Genomic DNA, 27,610 nt, shown 5'->3' with positions numbered 1-27,610 from the left:
ACTGCATTACACAATGTGGAGACACAGAATACATCGCCAACATGGTTTTACCATTGGACCTAATCATAATACAACTGCATTACACAATGTGTAGACATGGAATACATACACCTTCAACATGATCTGACTATTGGACATAATCAAAACACAACTGCATGGCTGCATAGGCTCTATTCACAGAGCTAAAAACTAGGAAAGGAAAATTATTTAAAAAAAAAAGTGCACTAAGACATTTGAAAACTACAGTCACATGGATAAATTAGAGAGTCTTTTTTTGTCAATGTAGAAGGACCTGGTTTGTGTATTTGTGAAGTAAATTGCGCTAACTTATATTTATATAAACATTTTACCACGACTGATCCTGTGAATTTATTACTCAAAAAAACAAAAAGTATATACATGTGTCTATGATTATTAATTAATGTGCAAACAGTCAACAAATAGTGTGCAATAAATACCAATACAGTGCCCTGTGCCAAACTATAACATATGAATTTCTCAATCCATCAAAAAAATGTGAAATAAATCCAAAAAGATTTCAAATATGCTACTGTTACAATCCACGGATTGTATGTGCTCCAAGAAAGCAAGAAAAATGTATTATATATGAAAATAAAATAAAAAGATATGTATATGTGCTAAGAAAGTCCTTAACCACTTGACCACTGGGCACTTAAACCCCCTTAATAACCAGACCAAATTTTCAGCTTTCGGTGCTCTCACATTTTGAATGACAATTACGCAGTCATACAACACTGTACCCAAATGAAATTTTAGCACAAATAGAGCTTTCTTTTGGTGGTATTTAATCACCGTTGGGTTTTTTTTTTGCGCTATAAGAGAAAAAATACTGAAAATTCTGTAAAAAAATGTTTTTTTCTTCATTTCTGTTATAAAATTTAGCAAATTAATATTTTTTCTTCAGAAATTTTGGCCAAAATTTATACTGCTACATATCTTTGGTAAAAAAAAGTACAAATTAGTGTATATTATATGGTCTTTGTAAACGTTATAGAGTCCACAAGCTATGGTGCCAATATCTGAAAATTGATCACACCTGAAGTACTGACGGCCTATCTCATTTCTTGAGACCCTAACATGCCAGAAAAGTACAAATACCCCCCAAATGACACCTTTTTGGAAAGAAGACATTCCAAGGTATTTAGAAAGAGGCATGGTGAGTTTTTTGAAGTTGTAATTTTTCCCACAATTCTTTGCAAACTCAATATATTTTTTTCTTTATTTTTTTCCCCACAACATTTTCACATTAGCAGGTTATTTCTCACACACAGTATATGCATAGCACAAATTACACCCCAAAACACATTCTGCTATTACTCCCGAGTATGGCGATACCACATGTGTGAGACTTTTACACAGCGTGGCCACATACAGAGGCCCAACATGCAGGGAGCACCTTCAGGCGTTCTGGAGCACCCAAGCCAATTCTGACATTTCTCACCTACATGTAAAAATCATCATTTATTTGTTAGAAAATTACATGGAACCCCAAAGCATTATATATGTTTTTTTAGCAAAGACCTTAGAGAATACAATGGAGGTCGTTGCAACTTTTTATCTCACACTGTATTTGCGCAGCAATTTTTCTAACTTATTTTTTACAAAAAAAAACAGTTTTGTGCTTAAAAAAAACAAATCAGTAAAGTTAGCCCAATGTTTTTGCATAATGTGAAAGATGAGGTTACGTTAAGGAAATAGATACCTAACAAGTCACCCTTCAAAATTGCACTAGCTTGTTAAATGGCGCCAAACTTCGCTACTTAAAAATCCCCATAGGCGACGCTTGAAATATTTTTACTGGTTATATGTTTTTAGTTACAGAGAAGGTCTAGGGCCAAAATGATTGCTCTCGCTCTAACGTTAGCAGAGATACCTCACATGTGTGGTTTGAACACCGTTTTCATATGTGGACGGGACTTGCGTATGCGTTCGCTTCTGCGTTCTAGCACACGGGGACAGGGGCGCTTTAAAAATATATATATTTTATTGTTCATTTTACGTTTATTTATTTTAGTTTGACGCGTTTTTCCGCAAAAAAATTAAAAATTTGATCACTTTTATTCCAATTACGAGGAATGTAAACATCCCTTGTAATAGGAATACAGCATGACAGGTCCTCTTCTTCAGTGAGATATGGGGTCAATAAGACCCCACATCTCACCTCTAGGCTGGGAAGTCTGAAAAAAAAAAAACAATCCTGGCTTCGATCGTAGCGTTGAGTCGGTAGAAGCGGGGGGGGGGCATATTGCAGAGTATTGAGGAGTATTTCAGATTATTGCGGGGTATTGCAGAGTATTGGCAGGGTATTGCATGCACAGGGGTATTGCAGAGTATTGCACAGGGGGTATTGCAGAGTATTGCACAGGGGGTATTGCAGAGTATTGCACAGGGGGTATTGCAGAGTATGGATGGCTGGATCTGTGACTGCAATTGATCTAGCCCACAGCACTGCTGTTGCCTCCGCTCTCTCCCCTCTCCTCTCACACAGGATCAGTCGTGGTAAAATGTTTATATAAATATAAGTTAGCGCAATTTACTTCACAAATACTTCACAAATACACAAATCTAAATCTAAATCCAAATTTATTGCAGCAAGACTTAATAAGAATATTGATATTATCTTGGCGCCGGTAACACACACAACTTTTTCTAAAAGGACCTGGTACTTATATTTTAAATACTCCAGCACTTTCTGCCACTGTCCATTTTCCACATCTAGAAGGTAAAAGCCTCCTGCCTCACCATGGGCTAAACAGTTGACCAATCTGACAGTTTGAGTTAATTAACACAGATGCAATAGGATCATTGAATTTTGCTTCACATTCCTCTGCCTTACAGTGTCCATATAGATGTGCCTTTTACATTTTATCAAAAGCTCTTTTCATTGATAAAAATGTATCCAAACCCAAGAACACTCTTGGATGTAAGGGAGTACTCAGATAGGCTTTTCTGGATGTAAGATGAGGATTCTGATAGGCACTCCTGGATGTACACTATGGGCCCATACACACGATCAGACTTTTTGACAGACAAACTGACCGTGTGTACGCTCCATCAGACAAACTTTCTGTGTTTTTTAGCAGACAAATGTTCGATGTGCAAACAGCCAAACTTTCCGGCAACAAATGTCCTACATCGGCTAATCCGATCATGTGTACACAAGTCCATCAGACTTAAGTCCAAAGTACAAGCATGCTTGCTTAGAACCAATGCTAAAGATCAGCCAACAATAGCAGAAGTTGCCCAAGGGGTGGTGGAAAAGAGCAGAAAAACCATGTGATTTGGTGAAAGTAGGCTGAAAAAGTCCTGCCATGTGTATGCAGAACAAGTTCATGGCCAACGCCCTTTGGACAAAAATCCACGTAACAGTCAGATCGAAGTCCAATCTTGTGTATGAGGCTTAAGGGGGACCTACGCAATGTAACTGATTTTCTGGCTCACGAAAATTAGTAAAATTCACAACGTGGGCCTCATACTGAAAATTTGAGACTGATGCTCCTGGTAATCAGCTCAAAAGGTTTCTGGCAGAATCAACAAGTATGTTTTCTGCAACTAGTTAATTTTTAGGGTTTACATACACTTTAACCAGAACATTTTTTCCCCAAACCATTCTTCAAAAGCAATAACCAATGCTGTGCAATTCTGATCTTTTCTTTATGCTACAGTGGGCAGCCTAAGCGCTGTGTAACGTCCATCCCCGATTGTCGGTCCGTGTTGTGCCGTTGTGTGAAGTGTGAATTGTGCGCCCATGTCTCATATTTGTACAGCAGACTATTATGACACATAGCGGGCTCTCGGGTTGTTTGCTGATACATGGTAACTTCGGACACATAATACCTGCATGGCGACATTTGAGAGACACAAGATACATGGTGCCTGCTCTCATTTCCTTATTTATATACCACATAATAAGCGGGATAAGATGTCACATGCTGACAAATAGGCAGTGACACTGCTCACACCATGAAGGGCTGTAAATGGTCATCATGGAATCTGTCCAAGGAAAAACAGAAAAAGTTTTAAAGAAACTTTCCTTTCAGAATTATTCCTGTTTATGTACTGTTCAGTTAAATGGTTAGTTCACCCAAAAGTTCAATTCTAGTAACAGGCAGACTTAGGGCCTGGTATCTTATACACTATATGGCATAAGGTTTGTGGACACCTGACCATCATTTAAGAGCTTGTTGGACATCTTATTTTAGTACAATAGGCATTAGTAACGCATTTCCCCTCCACCCCTTCCTTCTGATGTTATAACAGCCTCCACTCTTATAGGAAGGCTTTCCATAAGGTTTGTTGCCCAATCAACCATAAGAACATTTGTGAGGTTGGTTACTGATAATGGATGAGAAGGGTCTATTTGTAGGTGCATGTGGTTTTTACCAAATCTTCTCTGGTGGAGGATGAGTCAAAGCCATTTAAAACACATGGATCTGTAAGATTCTCCACCAGAGAATGTTTGCTGAAAGTAACATTCACTGCTTTATAAATACCCCCCTAATGCCTTTATGGAGCAAAAAGGCACCTTTATCCTCAAGTTTAGTCAAGCACAATTAAATAGATTGTTGAAGAATAAAATGTTCCTACTTTATACAGATATAAAATGGTGTGTACTCATGGTGACTATATCAAAATATGACTATATTACAAACAATTTATAGATCATGCAAAGAGCAGAACATCTCCAATATAACAAGACCACTAGGCATGACCATAGTGTGATCTGATCATTAGCCAATGAATTAAATTGCCTTACATAGCATGGCCATGGAACCACTTGTCTTTCTAGATAGCCTAGTCTATGGAAATCAAGATAACACAATACTACAAGACTATATACAGGCACAGAACACTACACACACAATGCATGACCTCTTCTGGCAAGAAATCTTAGCTCTGCACTCTTCCTGCTCTATGATATGTTTGCCATTACAGAGAATGTAAGAAATGCATTGATGGCAGTTAGATATGGATACTAAATTATGGTGAACCAGTCCAATCCCTGTAACCAGTAATTTACTACTCCAACAGTTGTTTCAGATGCACTCCTCCTTTTCTGCAAGATGTGAAAGCAAATTAAACAGGAATGCTATTGATTTGCATCCTTATCTCTAAATATATAGATATATATATATATATATATATATATATATATATATATATATAAAATATATAAACAGTATATCAAAATTTACACTTGCGACCAGCGATGTACAAACACATATACTGTATATATGTATGCAGACATTATCCCAGTACCAGGATCAGCTTTGATCGGCTATGGTAACCCGGAAAGATGACCTGACTTAATTTCCGGTTTACCCAGATGTCAACGGCGTCATTTTCAAAAATCGGTGTGATCGAATTCTTTTAAGAGCTATCACAAGGATGTTTACACAAGGATATTCATCACAAGGATGAATGTTATTTTTTTTTTTAAGTGCCCCCATCCCCCCGTGCTCATACGCAAAAGCTGAAAGCGATTGTCCCACACATGTGAGTTATCACTACAAACATCAGATCATGGGCAGTAATTCTAGCACTAGCACTTGCTCTGTAACTCTAAAGTGGTAACCTGTAAAGGCTTTTAAAGTATCGCATATGGATAGTAAAATGTACATTGTTTGTCGCTGCTGTACGGGCATGCACAATTTTAAAGCATCACATGTTTGGTATCTATTTACTCAGCGTAATATCATCCTTTTTACAAAAAATTGGGTTGTGTACAATTAAAAAAAGTGTATTTTTTCCGCTGCACAAATACCATGTGACATCAAGAAATTGTAAAACCCATCAATTTACTCTCTAAAGTTTCTGCTTTAAAAAAATGTATAATATTTGGGCTTTCTATATATATATATATATATATATATATATATATATATATTGTCAACTGATTTGAATGGTTAGGGAGAGGTTAGGTTCCTTATCTTGCTTACTTCTGAGATGGGCTATAAACTATGAACGATTGGATTTGTAGTGTGCACAAGGCACATGACCCCCACTAACCAGAAAAGGAGAGGTTTGGATGACATTATATGGAGGCAGAAAAGCACAGTAAGAAGCAACTTCATGAAAAATAGATTACAAGGCCATTAAGCGTTGGATGTGTATGGATTATTTTTGGAGAATAAGGATGTTGCTTAATGCCAATTTAGGTCCTCATACTTTTTTCTCCTTTTCTCTAATCCTGGTGAATAACATAAAAAAAGTTCTGTAGGCTATGTGCTCTGTATGTTTACAAACCCTCTAGGTTTCTTATCCAGCGGCTGTCCAGTGGGGGAAACCGCTAACATTCGCATGACATAATACAAAATATGGAAAGGAAGACAAATTTGCAAATACTGTCAGTAATTACATTACAATAATTTACCTTCAGGTAAATAATATAATATAAATTCAACATAAGCACAAATACATAATATACATGCACCATATTAAAATCCTGACATATTTAAAATACAAAAATTATGACATATTTAAAATAAAATCAACGTATAAATATGGAAGCTGCCATTGCTGACTTGTTTTTAAAAATGCATTCTCCAAGGTCATCAGCCATTAGTTTCCCCATCCAGTAACACATAAGGTAACCCCTCCTGCCTGTCGGAACATACACAAGGTTAATGACCTGCTCCCCTTCACCACGTGACAACGTATGGGCCTGACCACTTCGGTCCAAGCACTACATTCTGAAATGCAGGACCTGTCACTTAATGGGCAAAAGCAACAGTTTTCCCTCTATAACATTTTTACAATTTTAAATTGCATGACTACCTTATTTGGAGAATAGGTTGAGCATCATTTGGACATCGTACACTGGGGTTGATTTACCAAAGGATAGAGGCAGTTAACATAACAAAGTGAATTTTCCAAAAGCTTAGTAAATGTAAATAATCCGGTGCAAGGACAAAAAAAAAGGCTTTTTACTTACATATGAGTGAATAATCAAAGCAAACACTACTTCAGCTTTATTACAGTACTAATCTCAGAGAACATTTTATTTAGTGAACAGTATCTAATCCCTTAGTAAATGAACTACATGAAGTAGAGAATGTTAATTTTAACCATCCAACCATGTACAAGCAAACATCCTCTTAAGATTTTTAGCCCAAATCCAGCCAACACATTATATTTATTTTGGACATAATGGGGAACATTGAGAGTCTATGTCATGTTTTGCTATCACCAGAACAAGGAATGAGGGTAAATCTTCCAAGTGGGAATTCCCCATTTTCAGTTGTGTTAGGATGTGTAGGGAAATCTCCCATTAAAATAAATTGACATGGGGATTTAACCTTTTCCTACTCTATCCAAAAATTAAAACAATGAAAGATTTAAATGCACAACATAAAACTATGTATAAGTAATTCTATTTTTCACACAATTTTACAGATAATTTAAACCAGTGGTCTCCAAACTGCAGCCCGTGGCTTGCCTTTATCTGGCCCTTGTATTACTATTTCTCCCACTTATAATAAGGAAATATTCCTCACATTGACACCAATGATGGGGTACTCTTTCTCTCACTGACACCAACGACGGGGCACTCTTCCTCCCACAAATATCAAAGATGGTAGGGTATGATTGTTTACTCCCATTGGCTTTGGGGCATTTTCTACTTCCACTGGCCAAAGTCTAGTATTCGTAAAGTCTGAAGGACAGAAAACTGGCCCTTTGTTTAGGAAGATTGGAGACCCCTGGCCAAAACATGGCCCTCGTAAAGTCTGAAGGACAGAAAACTGTCCCTTTGTTTAGAAAGATTGGAGACCCCTGATCTAACCTGCATGCATTACCCACTGAATGGAGCACAAGTGTAGGAGCAGGATACAGCAAAAAGCCAACTTTTATATTTAATTCTCAGGGTAAATACATGTAGTTGGATTAAATTTCAACCTTTGCACCAATTCAAGATCCTCATTTTTCCATATAGAAGCCCCAGTTATTTTTTTGACTCGAGTAGAAAGCAAGTTGACACAATAAGAAACCTTATGGATTACGTTTGCAATTGATAATATATGCATTAAAAAATTCTGATTAATTTTACCACAAACAGCACAAAGTAACCATTTTAAACAATGGTGGGCTCATGCATTCAGTTTTATAGATTCATATGACTTAAAGCTGGCCATACACATGGAAACTTTCAGGTAATTTTAACCACTTTCGACCAACCAAGAATCACATAAAAAATCAAAAGTAATTGTCTATAAAAAAACATGAATTAAATTCCCCACCTGATTTCGATCAATCGAATAATCGGGTTATAAATTGATAGTTTTGATTGAAAGATATGATCAAAACCAGAAACACTACAGCAATTTTGAATAAAGTGATAAGATTTTTCTCCTGGGTTTGATTAAGGCAATTGTGATCCCATCTCCTTGCAGTCTCCTTGAAACCACTAATTTCCACATTTGATTGCTCGGGATTCCAATTCCAGCTCAATTGAAATCAGTAGAAATTGCTATAAAGTTGCCATGTGTATGGCTAGTTTCGGACCATTGCAGTACATACAACCCATAGAACAAATTCAGAAGTAAACCGACTGTAAAAAATATTATGTTTATTTATTATTTCTTTAAATAACAAGCAATTTGTCAAGTGCACGTTCAGGTCTACAAAGACATTTGAGCGCATTTGAAAAAGGTACGACATTTCATCAGACGTTTAACTTTTAGATCTGCATGCCTAGGCTATGTGACTTTATCCCTGTACTTCAAACAAAGGGTTAACCAGATGGGCAGAATTACAATGAGAAAAGTGTCATACACACACTTCAGACTGCATTTAATTTCGTACCTTTCCAGAAAAAAATAATAATAATAACAATAATAAAAAAAATAATAAAAATATATAAAAATAAAATTAAAAAAAGAACATGCAGCCATTTCTGTACCCATGCGGAAGCCCGTAGATGTGTGGGAACTCCCAAATTCTATATATTCCAGGTTGTCTATGTTTGTTGTTTAAAACCTTATCAGCTTCATGGCTAACAATACTGTATCTTATTTTACATGTAATGCATACAGTACAAACATCTTTGGAAAAATGGCTGAAAGGCCATTCAAATTCGCTATTTACACGTAACATCATCTATTGTACTTTACACTGAAGCTTAATGCCCCCTTATGATTTGCAATACAGTTTTCATTTATGGTTGTGAGATTGGTTTGGGCACCCTTGCTCCGATTACATGTTTTTTTAAATTTTCAAAGTAAGGCACAAATTCTGCAGGGAACAGAATTTAGCAAACAAAATGTAAAGTCAGCAGGTACAAATACTGTAGCTGCTGACTTTTAAAAAAAAGGACACTTACCTGTCCTTACCTATCTACTTTGGGACCCCAGTACTGGTATGTTTACTAATGGAAGCCGGCATCCCACTGTGTATGCGTGAGCCACGCTGCACTTTGGGAATGGTCCCGCAGCCTCCTGAGACCTGTGGCAAGTCCCAGAAGGGAACACTGATAAAACTAGGAACCCCCTCCAAAAAAACTCCAGAGGAGGAGGGCAGAAGGTGTTGAAGCGCAACTTCCCTTTTAGGGTTAACTTCCGCTTTAAACACTACACATTACAGTGCTGGAAAGGAAAATTAAAGTTACTATGTATTTGCTAAATATAATAAACTATACAAAAGAAAACCACTAAAATGTTGGAACATTTTAGCATGGAGTTTCCAGCATTACATTTACCTACTACCTTAAAATTAACTGTTTAAAATCCTCCCCCCCCCCCTTCCAACAGTTAATCCAGTCCTGAAATGAATCTCTTAAAGCTTAGCCTTAACCTAAAACTTAACCTTAAGGGGCTGATTTATAAAGAATTTGCATAGCCATTTGCCCAGTGAAAGAAAGATCACTTTTGAAACATCTGTCAGAACAGGCGAAGTTACTACTTGTTTACATGCTTGAAAAAGGGTAAGGATCGATACCTACTGTAACTTGCAGGTGATAATTTGGGTTGATTACTATTCTATTTATACTGTTGGGTGTTTTTACATTCTCGGCAGCTACATTCTAGCTGTCTAATATCTTTTTGGCAATTACAAAGTCCCTTTACGCTACGTTTTGTACTTACATTTTTCAAAAAAAATCAATTGAAAGTGAAAAATGGAAAGGATCACTTTAACCAAACACCTAACTCCCTAACCACTGACACCTACCAAATTACTTAAAAAGCCAGACTTATCTTATTGGCGCCAAAATCATTGGCATGGACATCATGTGCTGAAATCAACCTGGGCCAATTTCCATCAACCTGGGCCAACTTTCCCAAAATCAGCTGTTCCTATGAAATGTGCCAAATTAACTAGCGTATCCTAAATCCACTATGCAGAAAGAAAACCCTCAGTATTTATACTATAGCTATTCTATCCATGTTTAATTGGAGACAATTTCTGGCTCAAAAATGTTCTTAGGTTATTATTACTATTATTATTATTATACAGGATTTACATAGTGCCAACAGTTTGTGTCATGCTTTACATTATAAAGGGAGACAGTACAGTTACAGTATAATTCAATACAAGAGGGATATGAGGGCCCTGCTCCTGAGACCTTACAATTTAGTAGTGAGGGGGGGCAAGTGGTCCAATGGGTAATAACTAGATAAAACTCAAAATCTCTTGTCTTCTGCTAATTAACATTTGATGCTGCACAGTGGCTAAGTGGTTAACACTTCTGCCTAGCAGCACTAGAGTCGTTGGTTTGACTTCCAATCACAGCACTACCTGCTTGGAGTTTGCATGTTCTCACTGTGCCTGCATGGGTTCTCTGGTTTCCTCCCACACTCCAAAGACATGCTGGTAGGTTCATTGGCTCCTGTGTAAATTGGCCCTAGTATGTGTATGTATGAATATGAGTTAGGGACCTCAGACTGTAAGCTCCTTGGGGGCAGGGACTGGTGTGAATGTACAATATATATGTAAAGTGCTGTGTAAATTGACGACACTAAATAAGTACTTGAAATAAATAAATAAATAAATGTGAGGAATGGGATGATGAGAGAATTAAACGTTCAATTGTTAGGTGAAAGCAGGATAGACTTCCCTGAAGACATGAGTTTTCATGGATTTCATAAAAGTGGACAGAGTAGGACATAGCCATATATATTGGGGTAGAGAGTTGCAGAGGATAGGAGAGACTCTGGAGATGAGCATGGGAAGAGGAGACAAAGGAGTGAGAGAGTAGGAGGTCTTGGGAGGAGCAGAGAGGATGGTTTGGGTGACATATTGAAGCAAGATTAGTGATGGAGCTTAGGGCAGAGTTGTAAATTAATATGTATGTTGTTGGTATTTTGAATTCCATTAGTTGGGCAATCTGAAGCCAGTGGAGGAACTGACAAAGAGGGGTGGTGGACACGAAGTGGTAGGTAAGGTGGATTTATAAGGCAGTAGCATTTATGATAGACTAAAGGGAGCATAGCCTGTGTAGAGGTTGGCCTATGAGGAAAGAGTTGCAATAGTCAAGACAAGAGATAACAAGTGAATGAGTTGCTTGGTGGTTTCATTAGCTAAAAAGGGGCGTATTTTGAGGATGTTATAGAGGTGAAGTCTGCAAGATTTATACTCTGATTGGGTTTTGGGTTGAAAGGACAGGTCAAGGCTCAGGATTAAACCTAGCACCCTGGCAGGAGGGGAGGGACTGATGGTTGTATTATTGATCTTGATGGAAAAGTCGGAGATGAAGGCACAGGCGGTGGAGTATATTATGAGCTTAGTTTTAGAAAGATTGAGTTTGAGGAAGTGGTTATTCATGCCGATATGTCAGTTAATAAGTTAGTATTGTAAGAGGAGACTAAAAGAGTTATCCTATGTACATTGCTAATCTGATATCTACCTACACAATATATTTTTTACTCATTTCCTGAAGTAGTAGTAGATTTTACTTCCTTAGCTTTGAAGAAGGGACATGTTAAGAAACTTGGAACATGTTGGCAGATTTTTGAGCAAATTAAAGAATAAAACTCAAAATCTCTTGTTTTCCACTCATTTACATTTGACGTGCCAATAATTGGAAATAGTTCATGGCCAATTTTGAGTTATATTCAAATCTAAAATGTATTTACTACTCTCAGATTTCTAATGAATCAAAAGAATCAGTATTTAAAAAAAATATATTTCTCATGTGACCTAAGGCCTAGACAGCTTTGGTCACATGATCTCTGGCTACCAGGAGCAGGGCAGGAACAAGGGGTGGGCAGGAGGGACGGCTGCCCCTGGCGCAATGGTTCATTGCAGGGATGGGGGGCACCCTGACCCTAACCCTAAGGGAAAGGAGGGGCGCAGTTTGGCATCTTTGCCCTGGGCGCTGAATGACCTTGTCCCGGCACTGACCAGGAGATAGGATGTTGTGGGTTTTTAATGGTATTTGATATTGTGTGGAATTTACTAATTTCAATCAGACAGATTTTCTCTAGAAGACCTGTATTGAGATAAGAAACCATTGAAGAACATTGCTAAGCAAGATAAATAGTTGCATATGTAATGAACAAGTATGGCTGCCTTCATGTACATTTATTTTTACATACTGTTTGTGGAAATTAAGTTTCTACTCTGCAAATACACAGGGTAGTTGATTTACTAAAACTGGAGAGTGCAAAATCTGGTGCAGCTCTGCATAGAAATCAATCAGCTTCCATTTTTTTTTGTCAAAGCCTATTTGAACTGAATTTTTAGAAGCTGATTCCCTTCAATGCAAAACTGCAGCAGACTTTTTACCTCTCACATTTTAGTAAATCAACCCCACTGACATCATTATTTAAATTGAGATGAACTCTTTGAGATGTATACCTATAAAATATTTAAAGGATTATAATTCACCATAAGATTGTTCCCTGAAAACTTTTTGTACCCCTTTGGAAAATCAACAAAACATGCCTTGACCATGGGTACCCAAATGTTTTCTCACAGCTGTATCAATTTAGGTTTACAATGCTAAAGAAGGAAAAACCTGAATTATCCCTCCAATACAATTTTTTCTATACATGATAGCAAAGCATATGTTATTTTTATTTCATTGAAACTTCAAAGAACATAATAGCAACAGCATTTTTTCCCAACTTCACATCTGTTTTCAGGAATTATGGACCAAGACTTATGTTACCTTCTTCATCTAAGTGTAGAAGGATTTTCATCCTTCAGACATAACAGTGATAAAAACAGGTGCCTAGTGGTACCTAATCTGCAAAAACACTTTATTATTTTTAAACGTTAAGTTTAAACGCAATTTATATGCTTATTATATTATGCTAAAGTAAACGATGCGTCCCTTAAAATTCCTAAACTACTTACAGGACTGAAATCAGGTACTTAGAGGTCCTAAAAAGCCCCCAAATTCTTGGTGCTCAGTCATGAAAATCTAGACTCCTGTGCTGAAAGTCAATCTCTGACCCATCCCTTCCTGCTTCCTAATGGTCCTTCAATGTGATGTGCAGGCCTCACTGGCCAACAGCGAGGTGCAGGAGGCAGGAAGAAACGGGCAGAGGAGTGACTCCAAGAGCTGACGTTATTGGGGTTGCTTATTGGGGTTGCTTGGAAGGTACACGCCTCCAGCCTGAGAGTAGTTTACAAAATTGAATGAACGAGGTTTGGTCTATCTCTGCAGTCTGATTTTAGAAATGGTTTAGTATAATGATCCTTTGCCAAAGTCACCTTTTCTTATACATCCCTTGATAAAGCTGATGGATGAAATACTCACTTTACACAAATTATTTTGTGGGAAAACAGTGAAATTACAGGAGAGGTGTAAAGCCTTTAAAACGTAGCTGCATTTGCCCACTTTCCTGGAAAATCTGATCCTGAATTTCAGGGCAGGAAGATGCAAAAACTTTGTAAACAGCAGCTATGAACAATAGCACATACAGGCTTTTATTCCATCAACTGTACCCAATGGAACATATACAGGCTTTGCCAATATCCATTTTTGTAGACACAATTTTTGGGGGCCCCAAACCCTTTCAGATTACATCAGGTGACTTACAAGTCACCCAACAAAAAAAATGTGTAATTCATTTTTTCTTTACAAAGTATTCTATATCTCTGGGATAACCCTTGTAATGCACTGCTTATCAAGCATTAACCTTTCCAATAAAGAAACACTATACTGAGTGTTTCATATTTGCAGGGTATATAGGTATTTTCGATACCCATGGCATTGTGCGTCTAAAATAGTAAATAACATTCTGCAGCATTGCATTGCATATGAATTGGTGGGTAGTCTGGCAAAGAACAGGAAGGAACACATAATCGGACAATGACCAAACGGCAAATGAAATTTAAAAAAAAAAGTTGTAGCTTTTTAAGTGCATAAACTCTCATAGGCTGAAAGATCAATTTTTTTCATACAGCACATAAGCAATATAAAAAGCTTTTTAGTTGCTTAGCAAATAAAAAGCATTAATAATACAAATGATCTTTCAAGATAATATACATCCAAGCATACTGGCCCTGCTTTGTACATTAGTTTTTTTTTTTTTTTTCATGGGACAGAAAGGGAGATCACGCCCCTAGGGATTCATATGAAGTTATCAAGACTTTTTTTTACACAGTACAGTTCCTGTACATCGTAGCTCTAGTCACGGAGGCACTTTCAGCAAAGTCGGTGAAGGAAGGATAAAGGCACTAGCAACTATGTAGATGAGGCTTGGGCAACCTCCAGTTTTCTAGATATTGAGGACAGACAACTCCTAGCATCCGTTACCATGAAGAATGTCAGCTCTCAACAACAGGAGAACAACTGAGCTTTCTGGGAGTCATTCCTTCTGTTAGCTATGCATGCTGGGAGCGGCCTTTCCTTACCAGCTAGAGAGCCACAGGTAACCCATTCCTGATCTCAATCGTTCTCCTCTCTAGAACATAGCACATTCTAGAGCTGTAGAAAAAAAGTCTATGTATGTCAAATGATGAGAGGCTAAGAACATGGTCTGCAGTTTTTAATGCATACTGTAAATGGTAAAATTACATTCTGAGACTGCAGCAAAATGCATGCATCTGCACCAGTTCAGTAAATCTACTCAATTCATTTTTTTTTCTTAGGTATTACTACATACTATCCTTTCCAACTTTTATCAAAATCCCACCTTCTCCCTATGTATTTTTGAATTTTTGTTTTTTAATAGTTATGCCTGGAAAAAGTTAACATATTTCCCTGAGTCATACTTCAGGAAAATCAATAGGCCCTTATATTCCAACTGGCTCCTAATCCATTAAGAACTTTTTTCTTTTTGCTTTTTTTTTTTATTTATTTTTTTATTTATTTTTTTAATACTGATATCATGCATAAATTTACTTCGAATTACACCTTAGTCAAATAGGCCATAATGCTGAATACTTGAACATGCGTGGTCTTCTAAGAAAAGATTATTGTCCCCATTTGACTTGCTATGCATTTACATACAGTACTGCAAATTACTAATTTAAAGTTTCTTTTTTTCACTTTTTTTGTTTTCCAGAAATTAGGAGTGCACTTTTGGTGAATGCAAATGATAATAACCGAAATAAAATTCAAATAATAAATAACAATTTAAAAAATGCTTTAAGTTTACCCTTTGTTTTGCCAGAGAGGGGCACAGCATCTTGCACTGCAAGCTGTCGCAAACCCCTTTGGAAGACAAAGTGATCCAATTAGGAATTTTAAAAAGAATTACGAAAGGAAAAATAAAACTTAACCCCCATAATTTTTGAGGTAACATTTCAAGCATGCGAGATTATCAAATAAATACAACTGGTATCAAATTGAAAAACATGCTTATGATTAATACCATTGTGCTGTCTTGCAACGAGGATGATGAGGGAGGAGAGTCATAAAGAGAAGAGGGGTAGTTGCATCCAAGTTTTGTGAACCAAAGAGAAATTAAAAAAGAAAAAGGTTGAACTCATCTGCATTTAAGAAAGAAAACTCTAGCAGCAATTGCAGATGTCTGTCCATTGTTTTCCATTTAAATGTTTTTTTTTTTAAATATATGTCCCTCTCCCTTTAAGATGGAGCAAAGTCATGGATTGATTCCTAAGGTGCTTTATGGATCAGGTCATCGTTTAAGTGCATAAAATTTCACTGGACAGTAATACACTTCTTCGGGTCAAAAAAGAGCAAGTAATTGCATACTTCATACTCCTTGGTTAAGGAGAACTTCCTTGGATGTTCAAAGCAACTGTCTTTCAAGAAAGCTACTGAAAAAAATCCATGCATATCTTTTAATCAATGGTTTTGTTCTGAAACTTTAAGATTGACAAGCAAAGGGAAGAAAGTATTTGTAAGTTGCTGTCCTGTAGTACTTTGTTTATACCCCTTTATCTAAGACCACTGGTTGGGAGACACTTCCCAATGACCAGTGGTAACAAAAAAAAACAAAAAAACAAACAAATCCCATTTAAAAATAAATGATAATTATCTTTCACGGATCCTGAAAGCTTCTGTATTTTTTTGTTTTGATCGCTGAGCACAAATTCGCAATGCAACAATGCATTAACGATGGTAAAGCATTCAAAAGACTAGTTTTAAAGCATCTACAGAAAGTGGCAGAGCCAATGAGATCCTGCAGCTTTGGGAAGGGGGTGTGGCTCTACACATCTGTCAGTAGCTTGCTTTTGTTAACACAGTTTTGATTGGCTACGGTGCAGTTGCCAGTTCTCAGATTCGACTCTCTAAAATTATCTATGCTATTATTCAGATCTTCTTCAATCTCCATGTACTCAGATTTGCTCATAGTGGAAGAGCTGCGGCGACTCAGGTCACTGTCAGAGGCTAAATTGGGATTGCTAACATGGAGTAACTGAGCCTGTTCTTCCCCTTCAGTTTCTCGGTGGTAGAAGTAGTTGAAGTTGGACACGATGACAGGTACAGGCAGGGCAATTGTCAGGACACCAGCAATGGCACACAAGGAGCCCACAATTTTGCCTCCAATTGTCACAGGGTACATGTCACCATAGCCCACAGTGGTCATGGATACCACCGCCCACCAGAAAGCATCAGGGATACTACTAAAATGAGAGTCATCCTCTTCTGCTTCCGCAAAGTACACTGCGCTGGAGAACAAGATGACCCCAATAAACAGAAAAAAGATTAGCAATCCTAGTTCTCTCATACTAGCTTTCAAGGTCTGTCCCAAAATTTGGAGGCCCTTAGAATGTCTGGAGAGTTTGAAGATTCTAAATACTCTTACCAGTCTGATGACCCTCAGGATGGCCAAAGAGGTTGCCTGCTCCCCTTTTTGGGGACCTTCTTGCTCAGCCATTTCAGTCCCCAAGGTGATAAAGTATGGGATGATGGCCACTATGTCAATAAAGTTCATGATGTTCTTAAAGAATTCTGGTTTGCTGGGACAAGCAAAGAACCTTACCACCAACTCAAAGGAAAACCAGATGATGCAGAGGGTCTCCACCACGAAGAAGGGATCTGTGAAGATGTTGGATTTGAAAAAGACTGTACTGTTGTCCACTCTGCGGCTGAAGATCCGCTCATCCTTTAGTTCTGGCAAAGTCTCCAAGCAGAAGATGACAATGGAGATGAGGATTACCATGACCGAAATTATGGCAATGACCCGTGCTGCGCCTGAGCTCTCAGGGTACTCAAACAGAAGCCACACTTGACGTTGGAACTCTTTTTCTGGCAAGGGGCGCTCCTCCTCTTTGATAAAGCCCTCGTCCTCACGAAATTTTTCCATGGCTTCTTCCCCTAGTTCATAGAACTTGATCTCTTCAGAAAACATATCCAGGGGTACGTTGACTGGCCTACGAAGCCTACCCCCAGACTGATAGTAGTACAGTATGGCATCAAAACTAGGGCGGTTACGATCAAAAAAGTACTCATTCCTCAAAGGGTCGAAATAGCGCATCCTTTTTTTTGGGTTTCCAAGCAATGTGCTTGGGAACTGAGCAAGGGTTTTTAACTGGGTCTCAAAGCGCAACCCAGCCACATTTATGACCACCCGCTCACAACACTCATGATCATCGTGGTCAGGGTGGTAGCTGTCTTGAGGGTGGCCTGGAAGGACTGACGTATCGTCCATGTTTTCTCCCGCTATCACGGTCATTTTGCTGCAGGGGAGGAGGGGTGGGGGAGGGGATGCCGCTGGGGGTAACCACTTTGCTGATGCAGCGCCCTCCTTCTACCCCGTCCAGGGTCTTCAAGGTAAAACACAGTAAGGGGACCAAGGGATGCCAACTCAGATGCCCCCGTCACATCTACCACAACCAGAAAACCCCTCAGGCCAAACCAAATCTTGCAAAAAATAAATAAAAAATCTTCTCACTCCTCTCTGCTCTATTCCAGCAAGTCAGTTCTCCTCTCCAAATTTTTCATTGCTGGGCTTGCTGTCACCCTTCTCCAGAAATGCTTGCAGGATGCTAAAGGCTTTGCCAACTCAGCAGATTTTCCTCCTCTTCCTCTCCCCTCCTCTTTTTTTGCTTTCACAGTTAGGTAAACCGGATCATAACAGCAGTGCAGTAGAAGAAAGCTGCAGGGGGGGAAAAAGAAAAGAAGAACCACTAAAAAAAAGGAGGAAAAAATAGGGAATCGACTACCCCCAATGTGCAAAAACACATACCCAGACATGCAGACTTTCTGGAGTGGTTTGGAGCAAGGCAAGGCAAAACACTTCACATTCCGACACAAAGCACCAAGTTCAGGGAACTACACAAACAAATCACTCTACTGCAGTGAATAGGATGCAGTGTGGAGGGGAGCAAAGGGAGGAGGGGGGGGGATTAAGGCAAGTGCTGGTGTCTTACCTTGTTTGTGTGTAGCTGCAGCAGCATGGTAGGTACTGTGATAGCAGCATGGGAATGCGTCAAGCCTTGCAGCATTTGGGAGAAAAAAAATAAAAAAAAATAAAAGGCGCATGCAGATCAGCCTTCTGTGCCCCTTAAACAAACAGATCAGTTTACAGCAGCCCATCAGCCAGTGCACGTCCTGCTGAAATATTCATACTGCATGCTATGGAAGGCTGCATCGAAAGCAAGTCAAAGGCGGCTGCACAGGCAACTCTTCCGTTAAATAAAATGTGTAGATACAAAAAATAAGAGTAAAATAACGTGTGCTGTAAAATCCTCACTTATTCCAAAAGAGGCATAGGGAGCCGGGAGAATCCAGGGAACTGCAGACCAGCTGCATCACCAGCAGCAATGAGTGTGGCTTATTGCTAAGTCTGAATACATTAAGAGGGACAGCAAACTAACCATTTATTGACGTTGCAGTATCAGCAGAAACCTGAGAGCGATTTGGTGCAGGAGAGGAGAGGGCAGCAACATCCTCCCTGGCCATCACAAGTCCAGCCACTCCAAATACTACATCCTAAAGGCTTTCTTTTTTTTTTTTACTGCCAAGGAAGGAGAAAAAACAAAAACAAGGCATTTTTTTCTATGGGAATTCACATAGAGACGCAATGCAGGCGGCATGCAATACAGGCAGACCCCCCCATCTATGTGAATTAAAGGAAAAATGGGGGGGGGGGGGGGCAGATCATCTACTAGGCATGATAATGTGTACATGAAGGAACATGTGGGAGGGGAAAGAGAGCTAATTTCAAGTGTAGGAGAGGGAGCAGCCAGTCCAGAGGCAGCTGTCTGTGCCCAGGTGCCCACTTGCAGCTTTACCTGTCAACAGCACCCCCATCTCCTGTCCAGATCACCCCCATCTTATGTCTACAGCATCCCCCCCATCTCCTGACCAGATCACCCCCATCTTATAGCTACAGCACACCCCATCTCCTGTCCAGTGCACCCCCATCTCCTGACCAGATCACCCACCTCTTATAGCTACAGCACACCCCATCTCCTGTCCAGTGCACCCCCATCTCCTGTCCAGATCACCCCCATCTTATGTCTACAGCACCCCCCATCTCCTGTCCAGATCACAACCTTCTCCTGTCCAGATCACCCCCCCATCTCCTGTCCAGATCACCCCCATCTTATGTCCACAGCATCCTCCAATCTTCTGTTCAGATCACCCCCATCTTATGTCCACAGCATCCCCCAATCTTCTGTTCAGATCACCCCCATCTTATGTCTACAGCACCCCCCACCTCCTGTCCAGATCACCCCCCATCTCCTGTCCAGATCACCCCCATCTCCCCTTCCCCAGATCTGCACTGATCTACCTAACCCATCATCAGACATGTCAGGCTGCCCATTGGCATTGCCCATCTCATCCATACCCACAAGCAGCAGGGGGGGAGCAGGTGCCAGGCTGCGGAGATCCATGCATCCCTGCCTAACACCTCCTGCCCGAGATTTGCCCGCAGCTCCCTTCTCCTTCGCACCTGGCTGCCAATTCCGTGCCATCTGCAGAGGCAGCCCACGCCAGGCGATCAGTCAGCCTCCCTCCCCCTTCCTTCCTTCCTTCGCTGGCTGTCAGCCTTACCCGGGCTCAGTCCTCCCACTTTGCGGCTGATTTAGGTTAGTAGATCAGGAGGAGACCACGTACCGTGCTCCATGATCAGCATAAGAAAAGGGGGGAGGGGGGAGCTAGGGGTCGGCGTGTCGTGGAGATTCCCGGTGTGACAAGGGGCTGCTGTCAGCTGCAGGGTGACAGGAGGGGAGGGGGAGGGGGGAATCCTCCGGTTGTGCTATGCGGAGCTGTGCAGCAATGGGAGAGATCCGTGCCGCCTCAAGCCGCTTCTTCTGCAGCCGCCGCTCAGCTCTCCCCGGGATCCATGTGATGGTGTGACGGCGGACTGCAGGCGGTGCGGAGCAATGGGATCTGACATTTCACCAGGACCCCCTACAGCGCCAATCTCCTCCTACACCACTGATTCCCAATTGACAGGAACCCCAACATCACCCCCCCCCCCCCCCTACATCACCAGGACCCCCTACATCACCAATCTCCTCCTACACCACCACTGATCCCCAACTGACAGGAACCCCTACATCACCCCCCCCCCCCCCTACATCACCAGGACCCCCTACATCGCCAATCTCCTCCTACACCACTGATCCCCAACTGACAGGAACCCCTACATCACCCACCCCCCTACATCGCCAATCTCCTCCTACACCACTGATCCCCAACTGACAGGAACCCCTACATCACCAATCTCCTCCTACACCACTGATCCCCAACTGACAGGAACCCCTACATCGCCAATTTCCTCCTACACCACTGATCCCCAACTGACAGGAACCCCTACATCACCCACCCCCCTTACATCACCAGGACCCCCTACATCACCAATCTCCTCCTACACCACCACTGATCCCCAACTGACAGGAACCCCTACATCACCCCCCCCCCCCCCTACATCACCAGGACCCCCTACATCGCCAATCTCCTCCTACACCACTGATCCCCAACTGACAGGAACCCCTACATCACCCACCCCCCTACATCGCCAATCTCCTCCTACACCACTGATCCCCAACTGACAGGAACCCCTACATCACCAATCTCCTCCTACACCACTGATCCCCAACTGACAGGAACCCCTACATCGCCAATTTCCTCCTACACCACTGATCCCCAACTGACAGGAACCCCTACATCACCCACCCCCCTTACATCACCAGGACCCCCTACATTGCCAATCTCCTCCTACACCACCGATCCCCAACTGACAGGAACCCCTACATCACCCACCCCCCCTACATCGCCAATCTCCTCCTACACCACCGATCCCCAACTGACAGGAACCCCTACATCACCAATCTCCTCCTACACCACTGATCCCCAACTGACAGGAACCCCTACATCACCCACCCCCCCTACATCACCAGGACCCCCTACATCACCGATTCCCAACTGACAGGAACCCCTACATCACCCACCCCCCCCCCTACATCACCAATTCCTCCTACACCACCGATCCCCAACTGACAGGAACCCCTACATCACCCACCCCCCTACATCACCGATCCCCCCTACATCACCGACCCCCCTACATCGCCAATCTCCTCCTACGCCACTGATCCCCCCTACATCACCAGGACCCCTACATCACCGATCTCCCCTACATCACCAATCTGCTCCTACGCCACTGATCCCCAACTGAGGAACCCCTACATCACCGATCTCCCCCTACATCACCGACCCCCCCCCCCTACATTTACAAGCTGACCTCAATGCTCTGTCTAATTGGGCGACTAAGTGGCAGATGAGGTTTAATGTAGATAAATGTAAAGTTATGCACTTGGGGGCTAAGAATATGCATGCATCATACATACTAGGGGGAGTACAACTGGGGGGATCTGTAGTGGAGAAGGATCTGGGGGTTTTAGTTGATCATAAGCTCAATAATGGCATGCAATGCCAAGCTGCGGTTTCCAAAGTGAGCAAAGTCCTTTCTTGTATTAAGAGAGGTATGGACTCCAGAGACAGAGATATAATTTTGCCCCTGTACAAATCATTAGTAAGACCTCATCTGGAATATGCAGTTCAGTTTTGGGCATCAGTTCTCAAAAAGGATATCGGAGAACTGGAGAAAGTGCAGAGAAGGGCAACCAAACTGATAAGAGGCATCGAGGAGCTCAGCTATGAGGAAAGATTAGAGGAACTGAATTTATTCACTCTTGAGAAGAGGAGAATAAGGGGGGATATGATCAACATGTACAAATATATAAGAGGTCCATACAGTGTACTTGGTGTTGAGTTATTCACTTTACGGTCAACACTGAGGACAAGGGGGCACTCTTTACGTCTAGAGGAAAAGAGATTTCACCTCCAAATACGGAAAGGTTTTTTCACAGTAATGCCGCGTACACACCATCACTTTATGTGATGAAAAAAAACGACACTTTCTGTGAAGTAAAAAATTACGTTTTTGAAACTTAAATTTTCAAAGACGAAGTTGCCTACACACCATCGTTTTCTCACAATGATCTTGCAAAGTGAGGTTACGTTCCACCACGTTTTACCATTGAAGCTCGCTTCATAAGTAGCTTCTGGGCATGCGTGGATGAAAAAACGTCTTAGAAAACGACGTTTTTTGCTACACACGGTCAATTTCTGTGAAGTAAAAAGTGCACTTTTGAAAAACGACACATAAAATTGAAGCATGCTTCAATTTTTTTTGGTCGTTTTTTACAAGACATAAAACGACGTTTTCCCCCACACACAGTCAATTAAAGTGACGTTTTTAAAAACGTCATTTTTTTTCATCACATAAAGTGATGGTGTGTACGCGGCATTAGAGCTGTGAAAATGTGGAACAGACTCCCTCCAGAGGTGGTTCTGGCCAGCTCAGTAGATTGCTATAAGAAAGGCCTGGATTCTTTCCTAAATGTACAGAATATAACTGAGTACTAAGATTTGTAGGTAAAGTTGATCCAGGGTAAATCCGATTGCCTCTCGGGGGATCAGGAAGGAATTTTTTCCCCTGCTGTAGCAAATTGGATCTCATGCTCTGCTGGGGTTTTTTGCCTTCCTCTGGATCAACTGTGGGTATGGAGTTGGGTGTATAGGATTTTACTGTGTTTTTTATTTTGTTTTTTTATTTTTTGTGGTTGAACTGGATGGACTACATCACCGATCCACCCTACATCGCCAGGACCCCCTACATCACCAGGACCCCCTACATCGCCCATCTCCTCCTACACCACCAACCCCCCTTACATCACCAATATTCTCCTACACCACGGATCCCCAACCGACAAGACCCCCTACATCAACAATCCCCCCTACATCACCAGGACCCCCTACATCACCGATCCCCCCTAGATCGCCCATTTCCTCCTACACCACCAACCCCCCTGACATCACCAATCTTCTCCTACACCACGGATCCCCAACTGACAAGACCCCCTACATCAACGACCCCCCCTACATCACCAGGACCCCCTACATCACCGATCCCCCCTACATCGCCAATCTCCTCCTACACCACTGATCCCCAACTGACAAGACCCCCTACATCACCGATCATCCCTACATCACCAGGACCCCCCTACATCACCGATCCCCCCCTACATCACCAGGACCCCCCTACATCACCGATCCCCTCTACATCACCAGGACCCCCTACATCACAGATTCCCCCTACATTACCGATTCCCCCTACATCACCAGGACCCCCTACATCACCAGAACCCCCTGCATCACGATCTCCTCCTACACCACCGATCCCCAACTGACAAGACCCCCTACATCATCGATCCCCCTACATCACCAGGACCCCCTGCATCACCGATCTCCTCCTACACCACTGATCCCCAACTGACAAGACCCCCTTTACATCACCGATCCCCCCTACATCACCAGGACCTCCCTACATCACCGATCCCCCCTACATCACCAGGACACCCCTACATCACTAATCCCCCCTACATCACCAGGACCCCCCTACATCAGCGATCCCCCCTACATCACCAGGACCCCCTGCATCACCGATTCCCCCTACATTACCGATTCCCCCTACATCACTAGGACCCCCTATATCACCAGAACCCCCTGCATCACCGATCTTCTCCTACCCACCGATCCCCAACTGACAGGAAACCCTACATCACGACCCCCCCTACATCACCGATCCCCCCTACATTGCCAATCTCCTCCTACACCACCGATCCCCAACTGAGGAACCCCTACATCACCGACCCCCCCTACATCGCCAATCTCCTCCTACACCACCGATCCCCAACTGACAGGAACCCCTACATCACCAGGACCCCCTACATCGCCAATCTACTCCTAGACCACCGATCCCCAACTGACAGGAACCCCTACATCACCAGGACCCTCTACAACACCGACCCCCCCTACATCGCCAATCTCCTCCTACACCACCGATCCCCAACTGACAGGACCCCCTACATCACTGATCCCCCCTACATCGCCAATCTCCTCCTACACCACCAATCCCCAACTGACAGGAACCCCTACATCACCGATCCCCCCTACATCACCGATCCCCCTACATCACCAGGGCCCCTTACATCACCGATCCACCCTACATCGCCAGGACCCCCCTACATCACCAGGACCCCCTACATCGCCCATCTCCTCCTACACCACCAACCCCCCTTACATCACCAATATTCTCCTACACCACGGATCCCCAACCGACAAGACCCCCTACATCAACAATCCCCCCTACATCACCAGGACCCCCTACATCACCGATCCCCCCTAGATCGCCCATTTCCTCCTACACCACCAACCCCCCTGACATCACCAATCTTCTCCTACACCACGGATCCCCAACTGACAAGACCCCCTACATCAACGACCCCCCCTACATCACCAGGACCCCCTACATCACCGATCCCCCCTACATCACCGATCCCCCCTACATCGCCAATCTCCTCCTACACCACTGATCCCCAACTGACAAGACCCCCTACATCACCGATCATCCCTACATCACCAGGACCCCCCTACATCACCGATCCCCCCTACATCACCAGGACCCCCCTACATCACCGATCCCCTCTACATCACCAGGACCCCCTACATCACAGATTCCCCCTACATTACCGATTCCCCCTACATCACCAGGACCCCCTACATCACCAGAACCCCCTGCATCACGATCTCCTCCTACACCACCGATCCCCAACTGACAAGACCCCCTACATCATCGATCCCCCTACATCACCAGGACCCCCTGCATCACCGATCTCCTCCTACACCACTGATCCCCAACTGACAAGACCCCCTTTACATCACCGATCCCCCCTACATCACCAGGACCTCCCTACATCACCGATCCCCCCTACATCACCAGGACACCCCTGCATCACTAATCCCCCCTACATCACCAGGACCCCCCTACATCAGCGATCCCCCCTACATCACCAGGACCCCCTGCATCACCGATTCCCCCTACATTACCGATTCCCCCTACATCACTAGGACCCCCTATATCACCAGAACCCCCTGCATCACCGATCTTCTCCTACACCACCGATCCCCAACTGACAAGACCCCCTACATCACCGATCCCCCTACATCACCAGGACCCCCTGCATCACCGATCTCCTCCTACACCACTGATCCCCAACTGACAAGACCCCCTACATCATCGATCCCCCCACATCACCAGGACCCCCCTACATCACCGATTCCCCCTACATTACCGATTCCCCCTACATCACTAGGACCCCCTATATCACCAGAACCCCCTGCATCACCGATCTTCTCCTACACCACCGATCCCCAACTGACAAGACCCCCTACATCACCGATCCCCCTACATCACCAGGACCCCCTGCATCACCGATCTCCTCCTACACCACTGATCCCCAACTGACAAGACCCCCTACATCATCGATCCCCCCACATCACCAGGACCCCCCTACATCACCGATTCCCCCTACATTACCGATTCCCCCTACATCACCAGGACCCCCTACATCACCAGAACCCCCTGCATCACCGATCTCCTCCTACCACACCAATCCCCAACTGACAAGACCCCCTACATCACCAGGACCCCCTGCATCACCGATCCCCCTACATCACCAGGACCCCCTACACCACCGATCACCCTACATCACCAGGACCCCTACATCACCAGGACCCCTACATCACCAGGACCCCTACATCACCAGGACCCCCTTCATCACCAGGACCCCCTACATCACCGATCCTCCCTACATCACCAGGACCCCCTACATCGCCAATCACCTCCTACACCACCGATCCCCAACTGACAGGACCCACTACATCACCGAACCCCCCCCTACATCACCAGGACCCCCTACATCACCGATCCCCCCTACATCACTGATCCCCCTACATCACCGATCCCCAACTGACAAGACCCCCTACATCACCGATCCCCGCTACATCACCAAGACCACCTAGATCACCAATCCCCCTACATCACCGATTCCCCCTACATCACCGGTCCCCAACTGACAAGACCCCCAACATCACTAATACACCCTACATCAGCAGGACCCACTACATCACCGATCCCCCTACATCACTGATCATCCTACATCACCGATCCCCCTACATCACCAGGACCCCCTACATCACTGATCCCCAACTGACAAAACCCCCTACATCACCGATCCCCCCTACATCACCAGGACTCCCTACATCACCGATCCCCCCTACATCATGATCCCCAACTGACAAGACCCCCTACATCACGATCCCCCCTACATCACCAGAACCCCCTACATCACCGATCCCCCTATATCACCGATCCCCCCTACATCATGATCCCCAACTGACAAGACCCCTTACATCACCAATCCCCTCTACACCACCAGGACCCCCTACATCAACGATCCCCTTACATCACCGATCCCCCCTAAATCACCAGTACCCCCTACATCACCGATACCCCTACATCATCGATCCCCCCTACATCACAGATCACCAACTGCATTTGTGCCACCGCACATCGCAGGACCATAAGCTGGAGGGACACCTCACAGTGCTGCTGATCTTCTACTGGACTTTTCCAATACATTTAGCAGGACTGGAGTTCCAGCTACAGGACCACCCTACATCAGCAATCCCCCACATGTGTGCCAATCAATATACCAGGGCTTTAGAGTACTAGCTGCAAGACCACCCAACATAACCAATCGCCTACTGCACCTATTTTCCAGGGCTGTAGGGTACTAGCTACTGGGCCACCCTAAATCTCCAACTGCACATATGCAAATCTCAATCTCAAATCCTCAATCTCAAATCCTAGTC

General features: G+C 43.1%; 1 protein-coding gene across 1 annotated transcript; it reads right to left on the bottom strand.

Moving 5' to 3' along the window:
* Positions 1–14,485: 14,485 nt before the first annotated feature.
* Positions 14,486–19,467, bottom strand: KCNA1 (potassium voltage-gated channel subfamily A member 1). Its single transcript, XM_040345136.1, has 2 exons — positions 18,751–19,467; positions 14,486–18,476 (listed from the first exon to the last, which is right to left on the bottom strand). The coding sequence occupies exon 2, from the start codon at positions 18,051–18,053 to the stop codon at positions 16,584–16,586; it is 1,470 nt and encodes a 489-aa protein (XP_040201070.1). The 5' UTR covers positions 18,054–18,476; positions 18,751–19,467; the 3' UTR covers positions 14,486–16,583.
* Positions 19,468–27,610: the final 8,143 nt, after the last annotated feature.

This window comes from Rana temporaria, chromosome 3 (assembly GCF_905171775.1).
Source record: "Rana temporaria chromosome 3, aRanTem1.1, whole genome shotgun sequence".
Lineage (NCBI taxonomy): Eukaryota > Metazoa > Chordata > Amphibia > Anura > Ranidae > Rana > Rana temporaria.
This window is presented reverse-complemented; position numbering and strand designations above follow the sequence as displayed.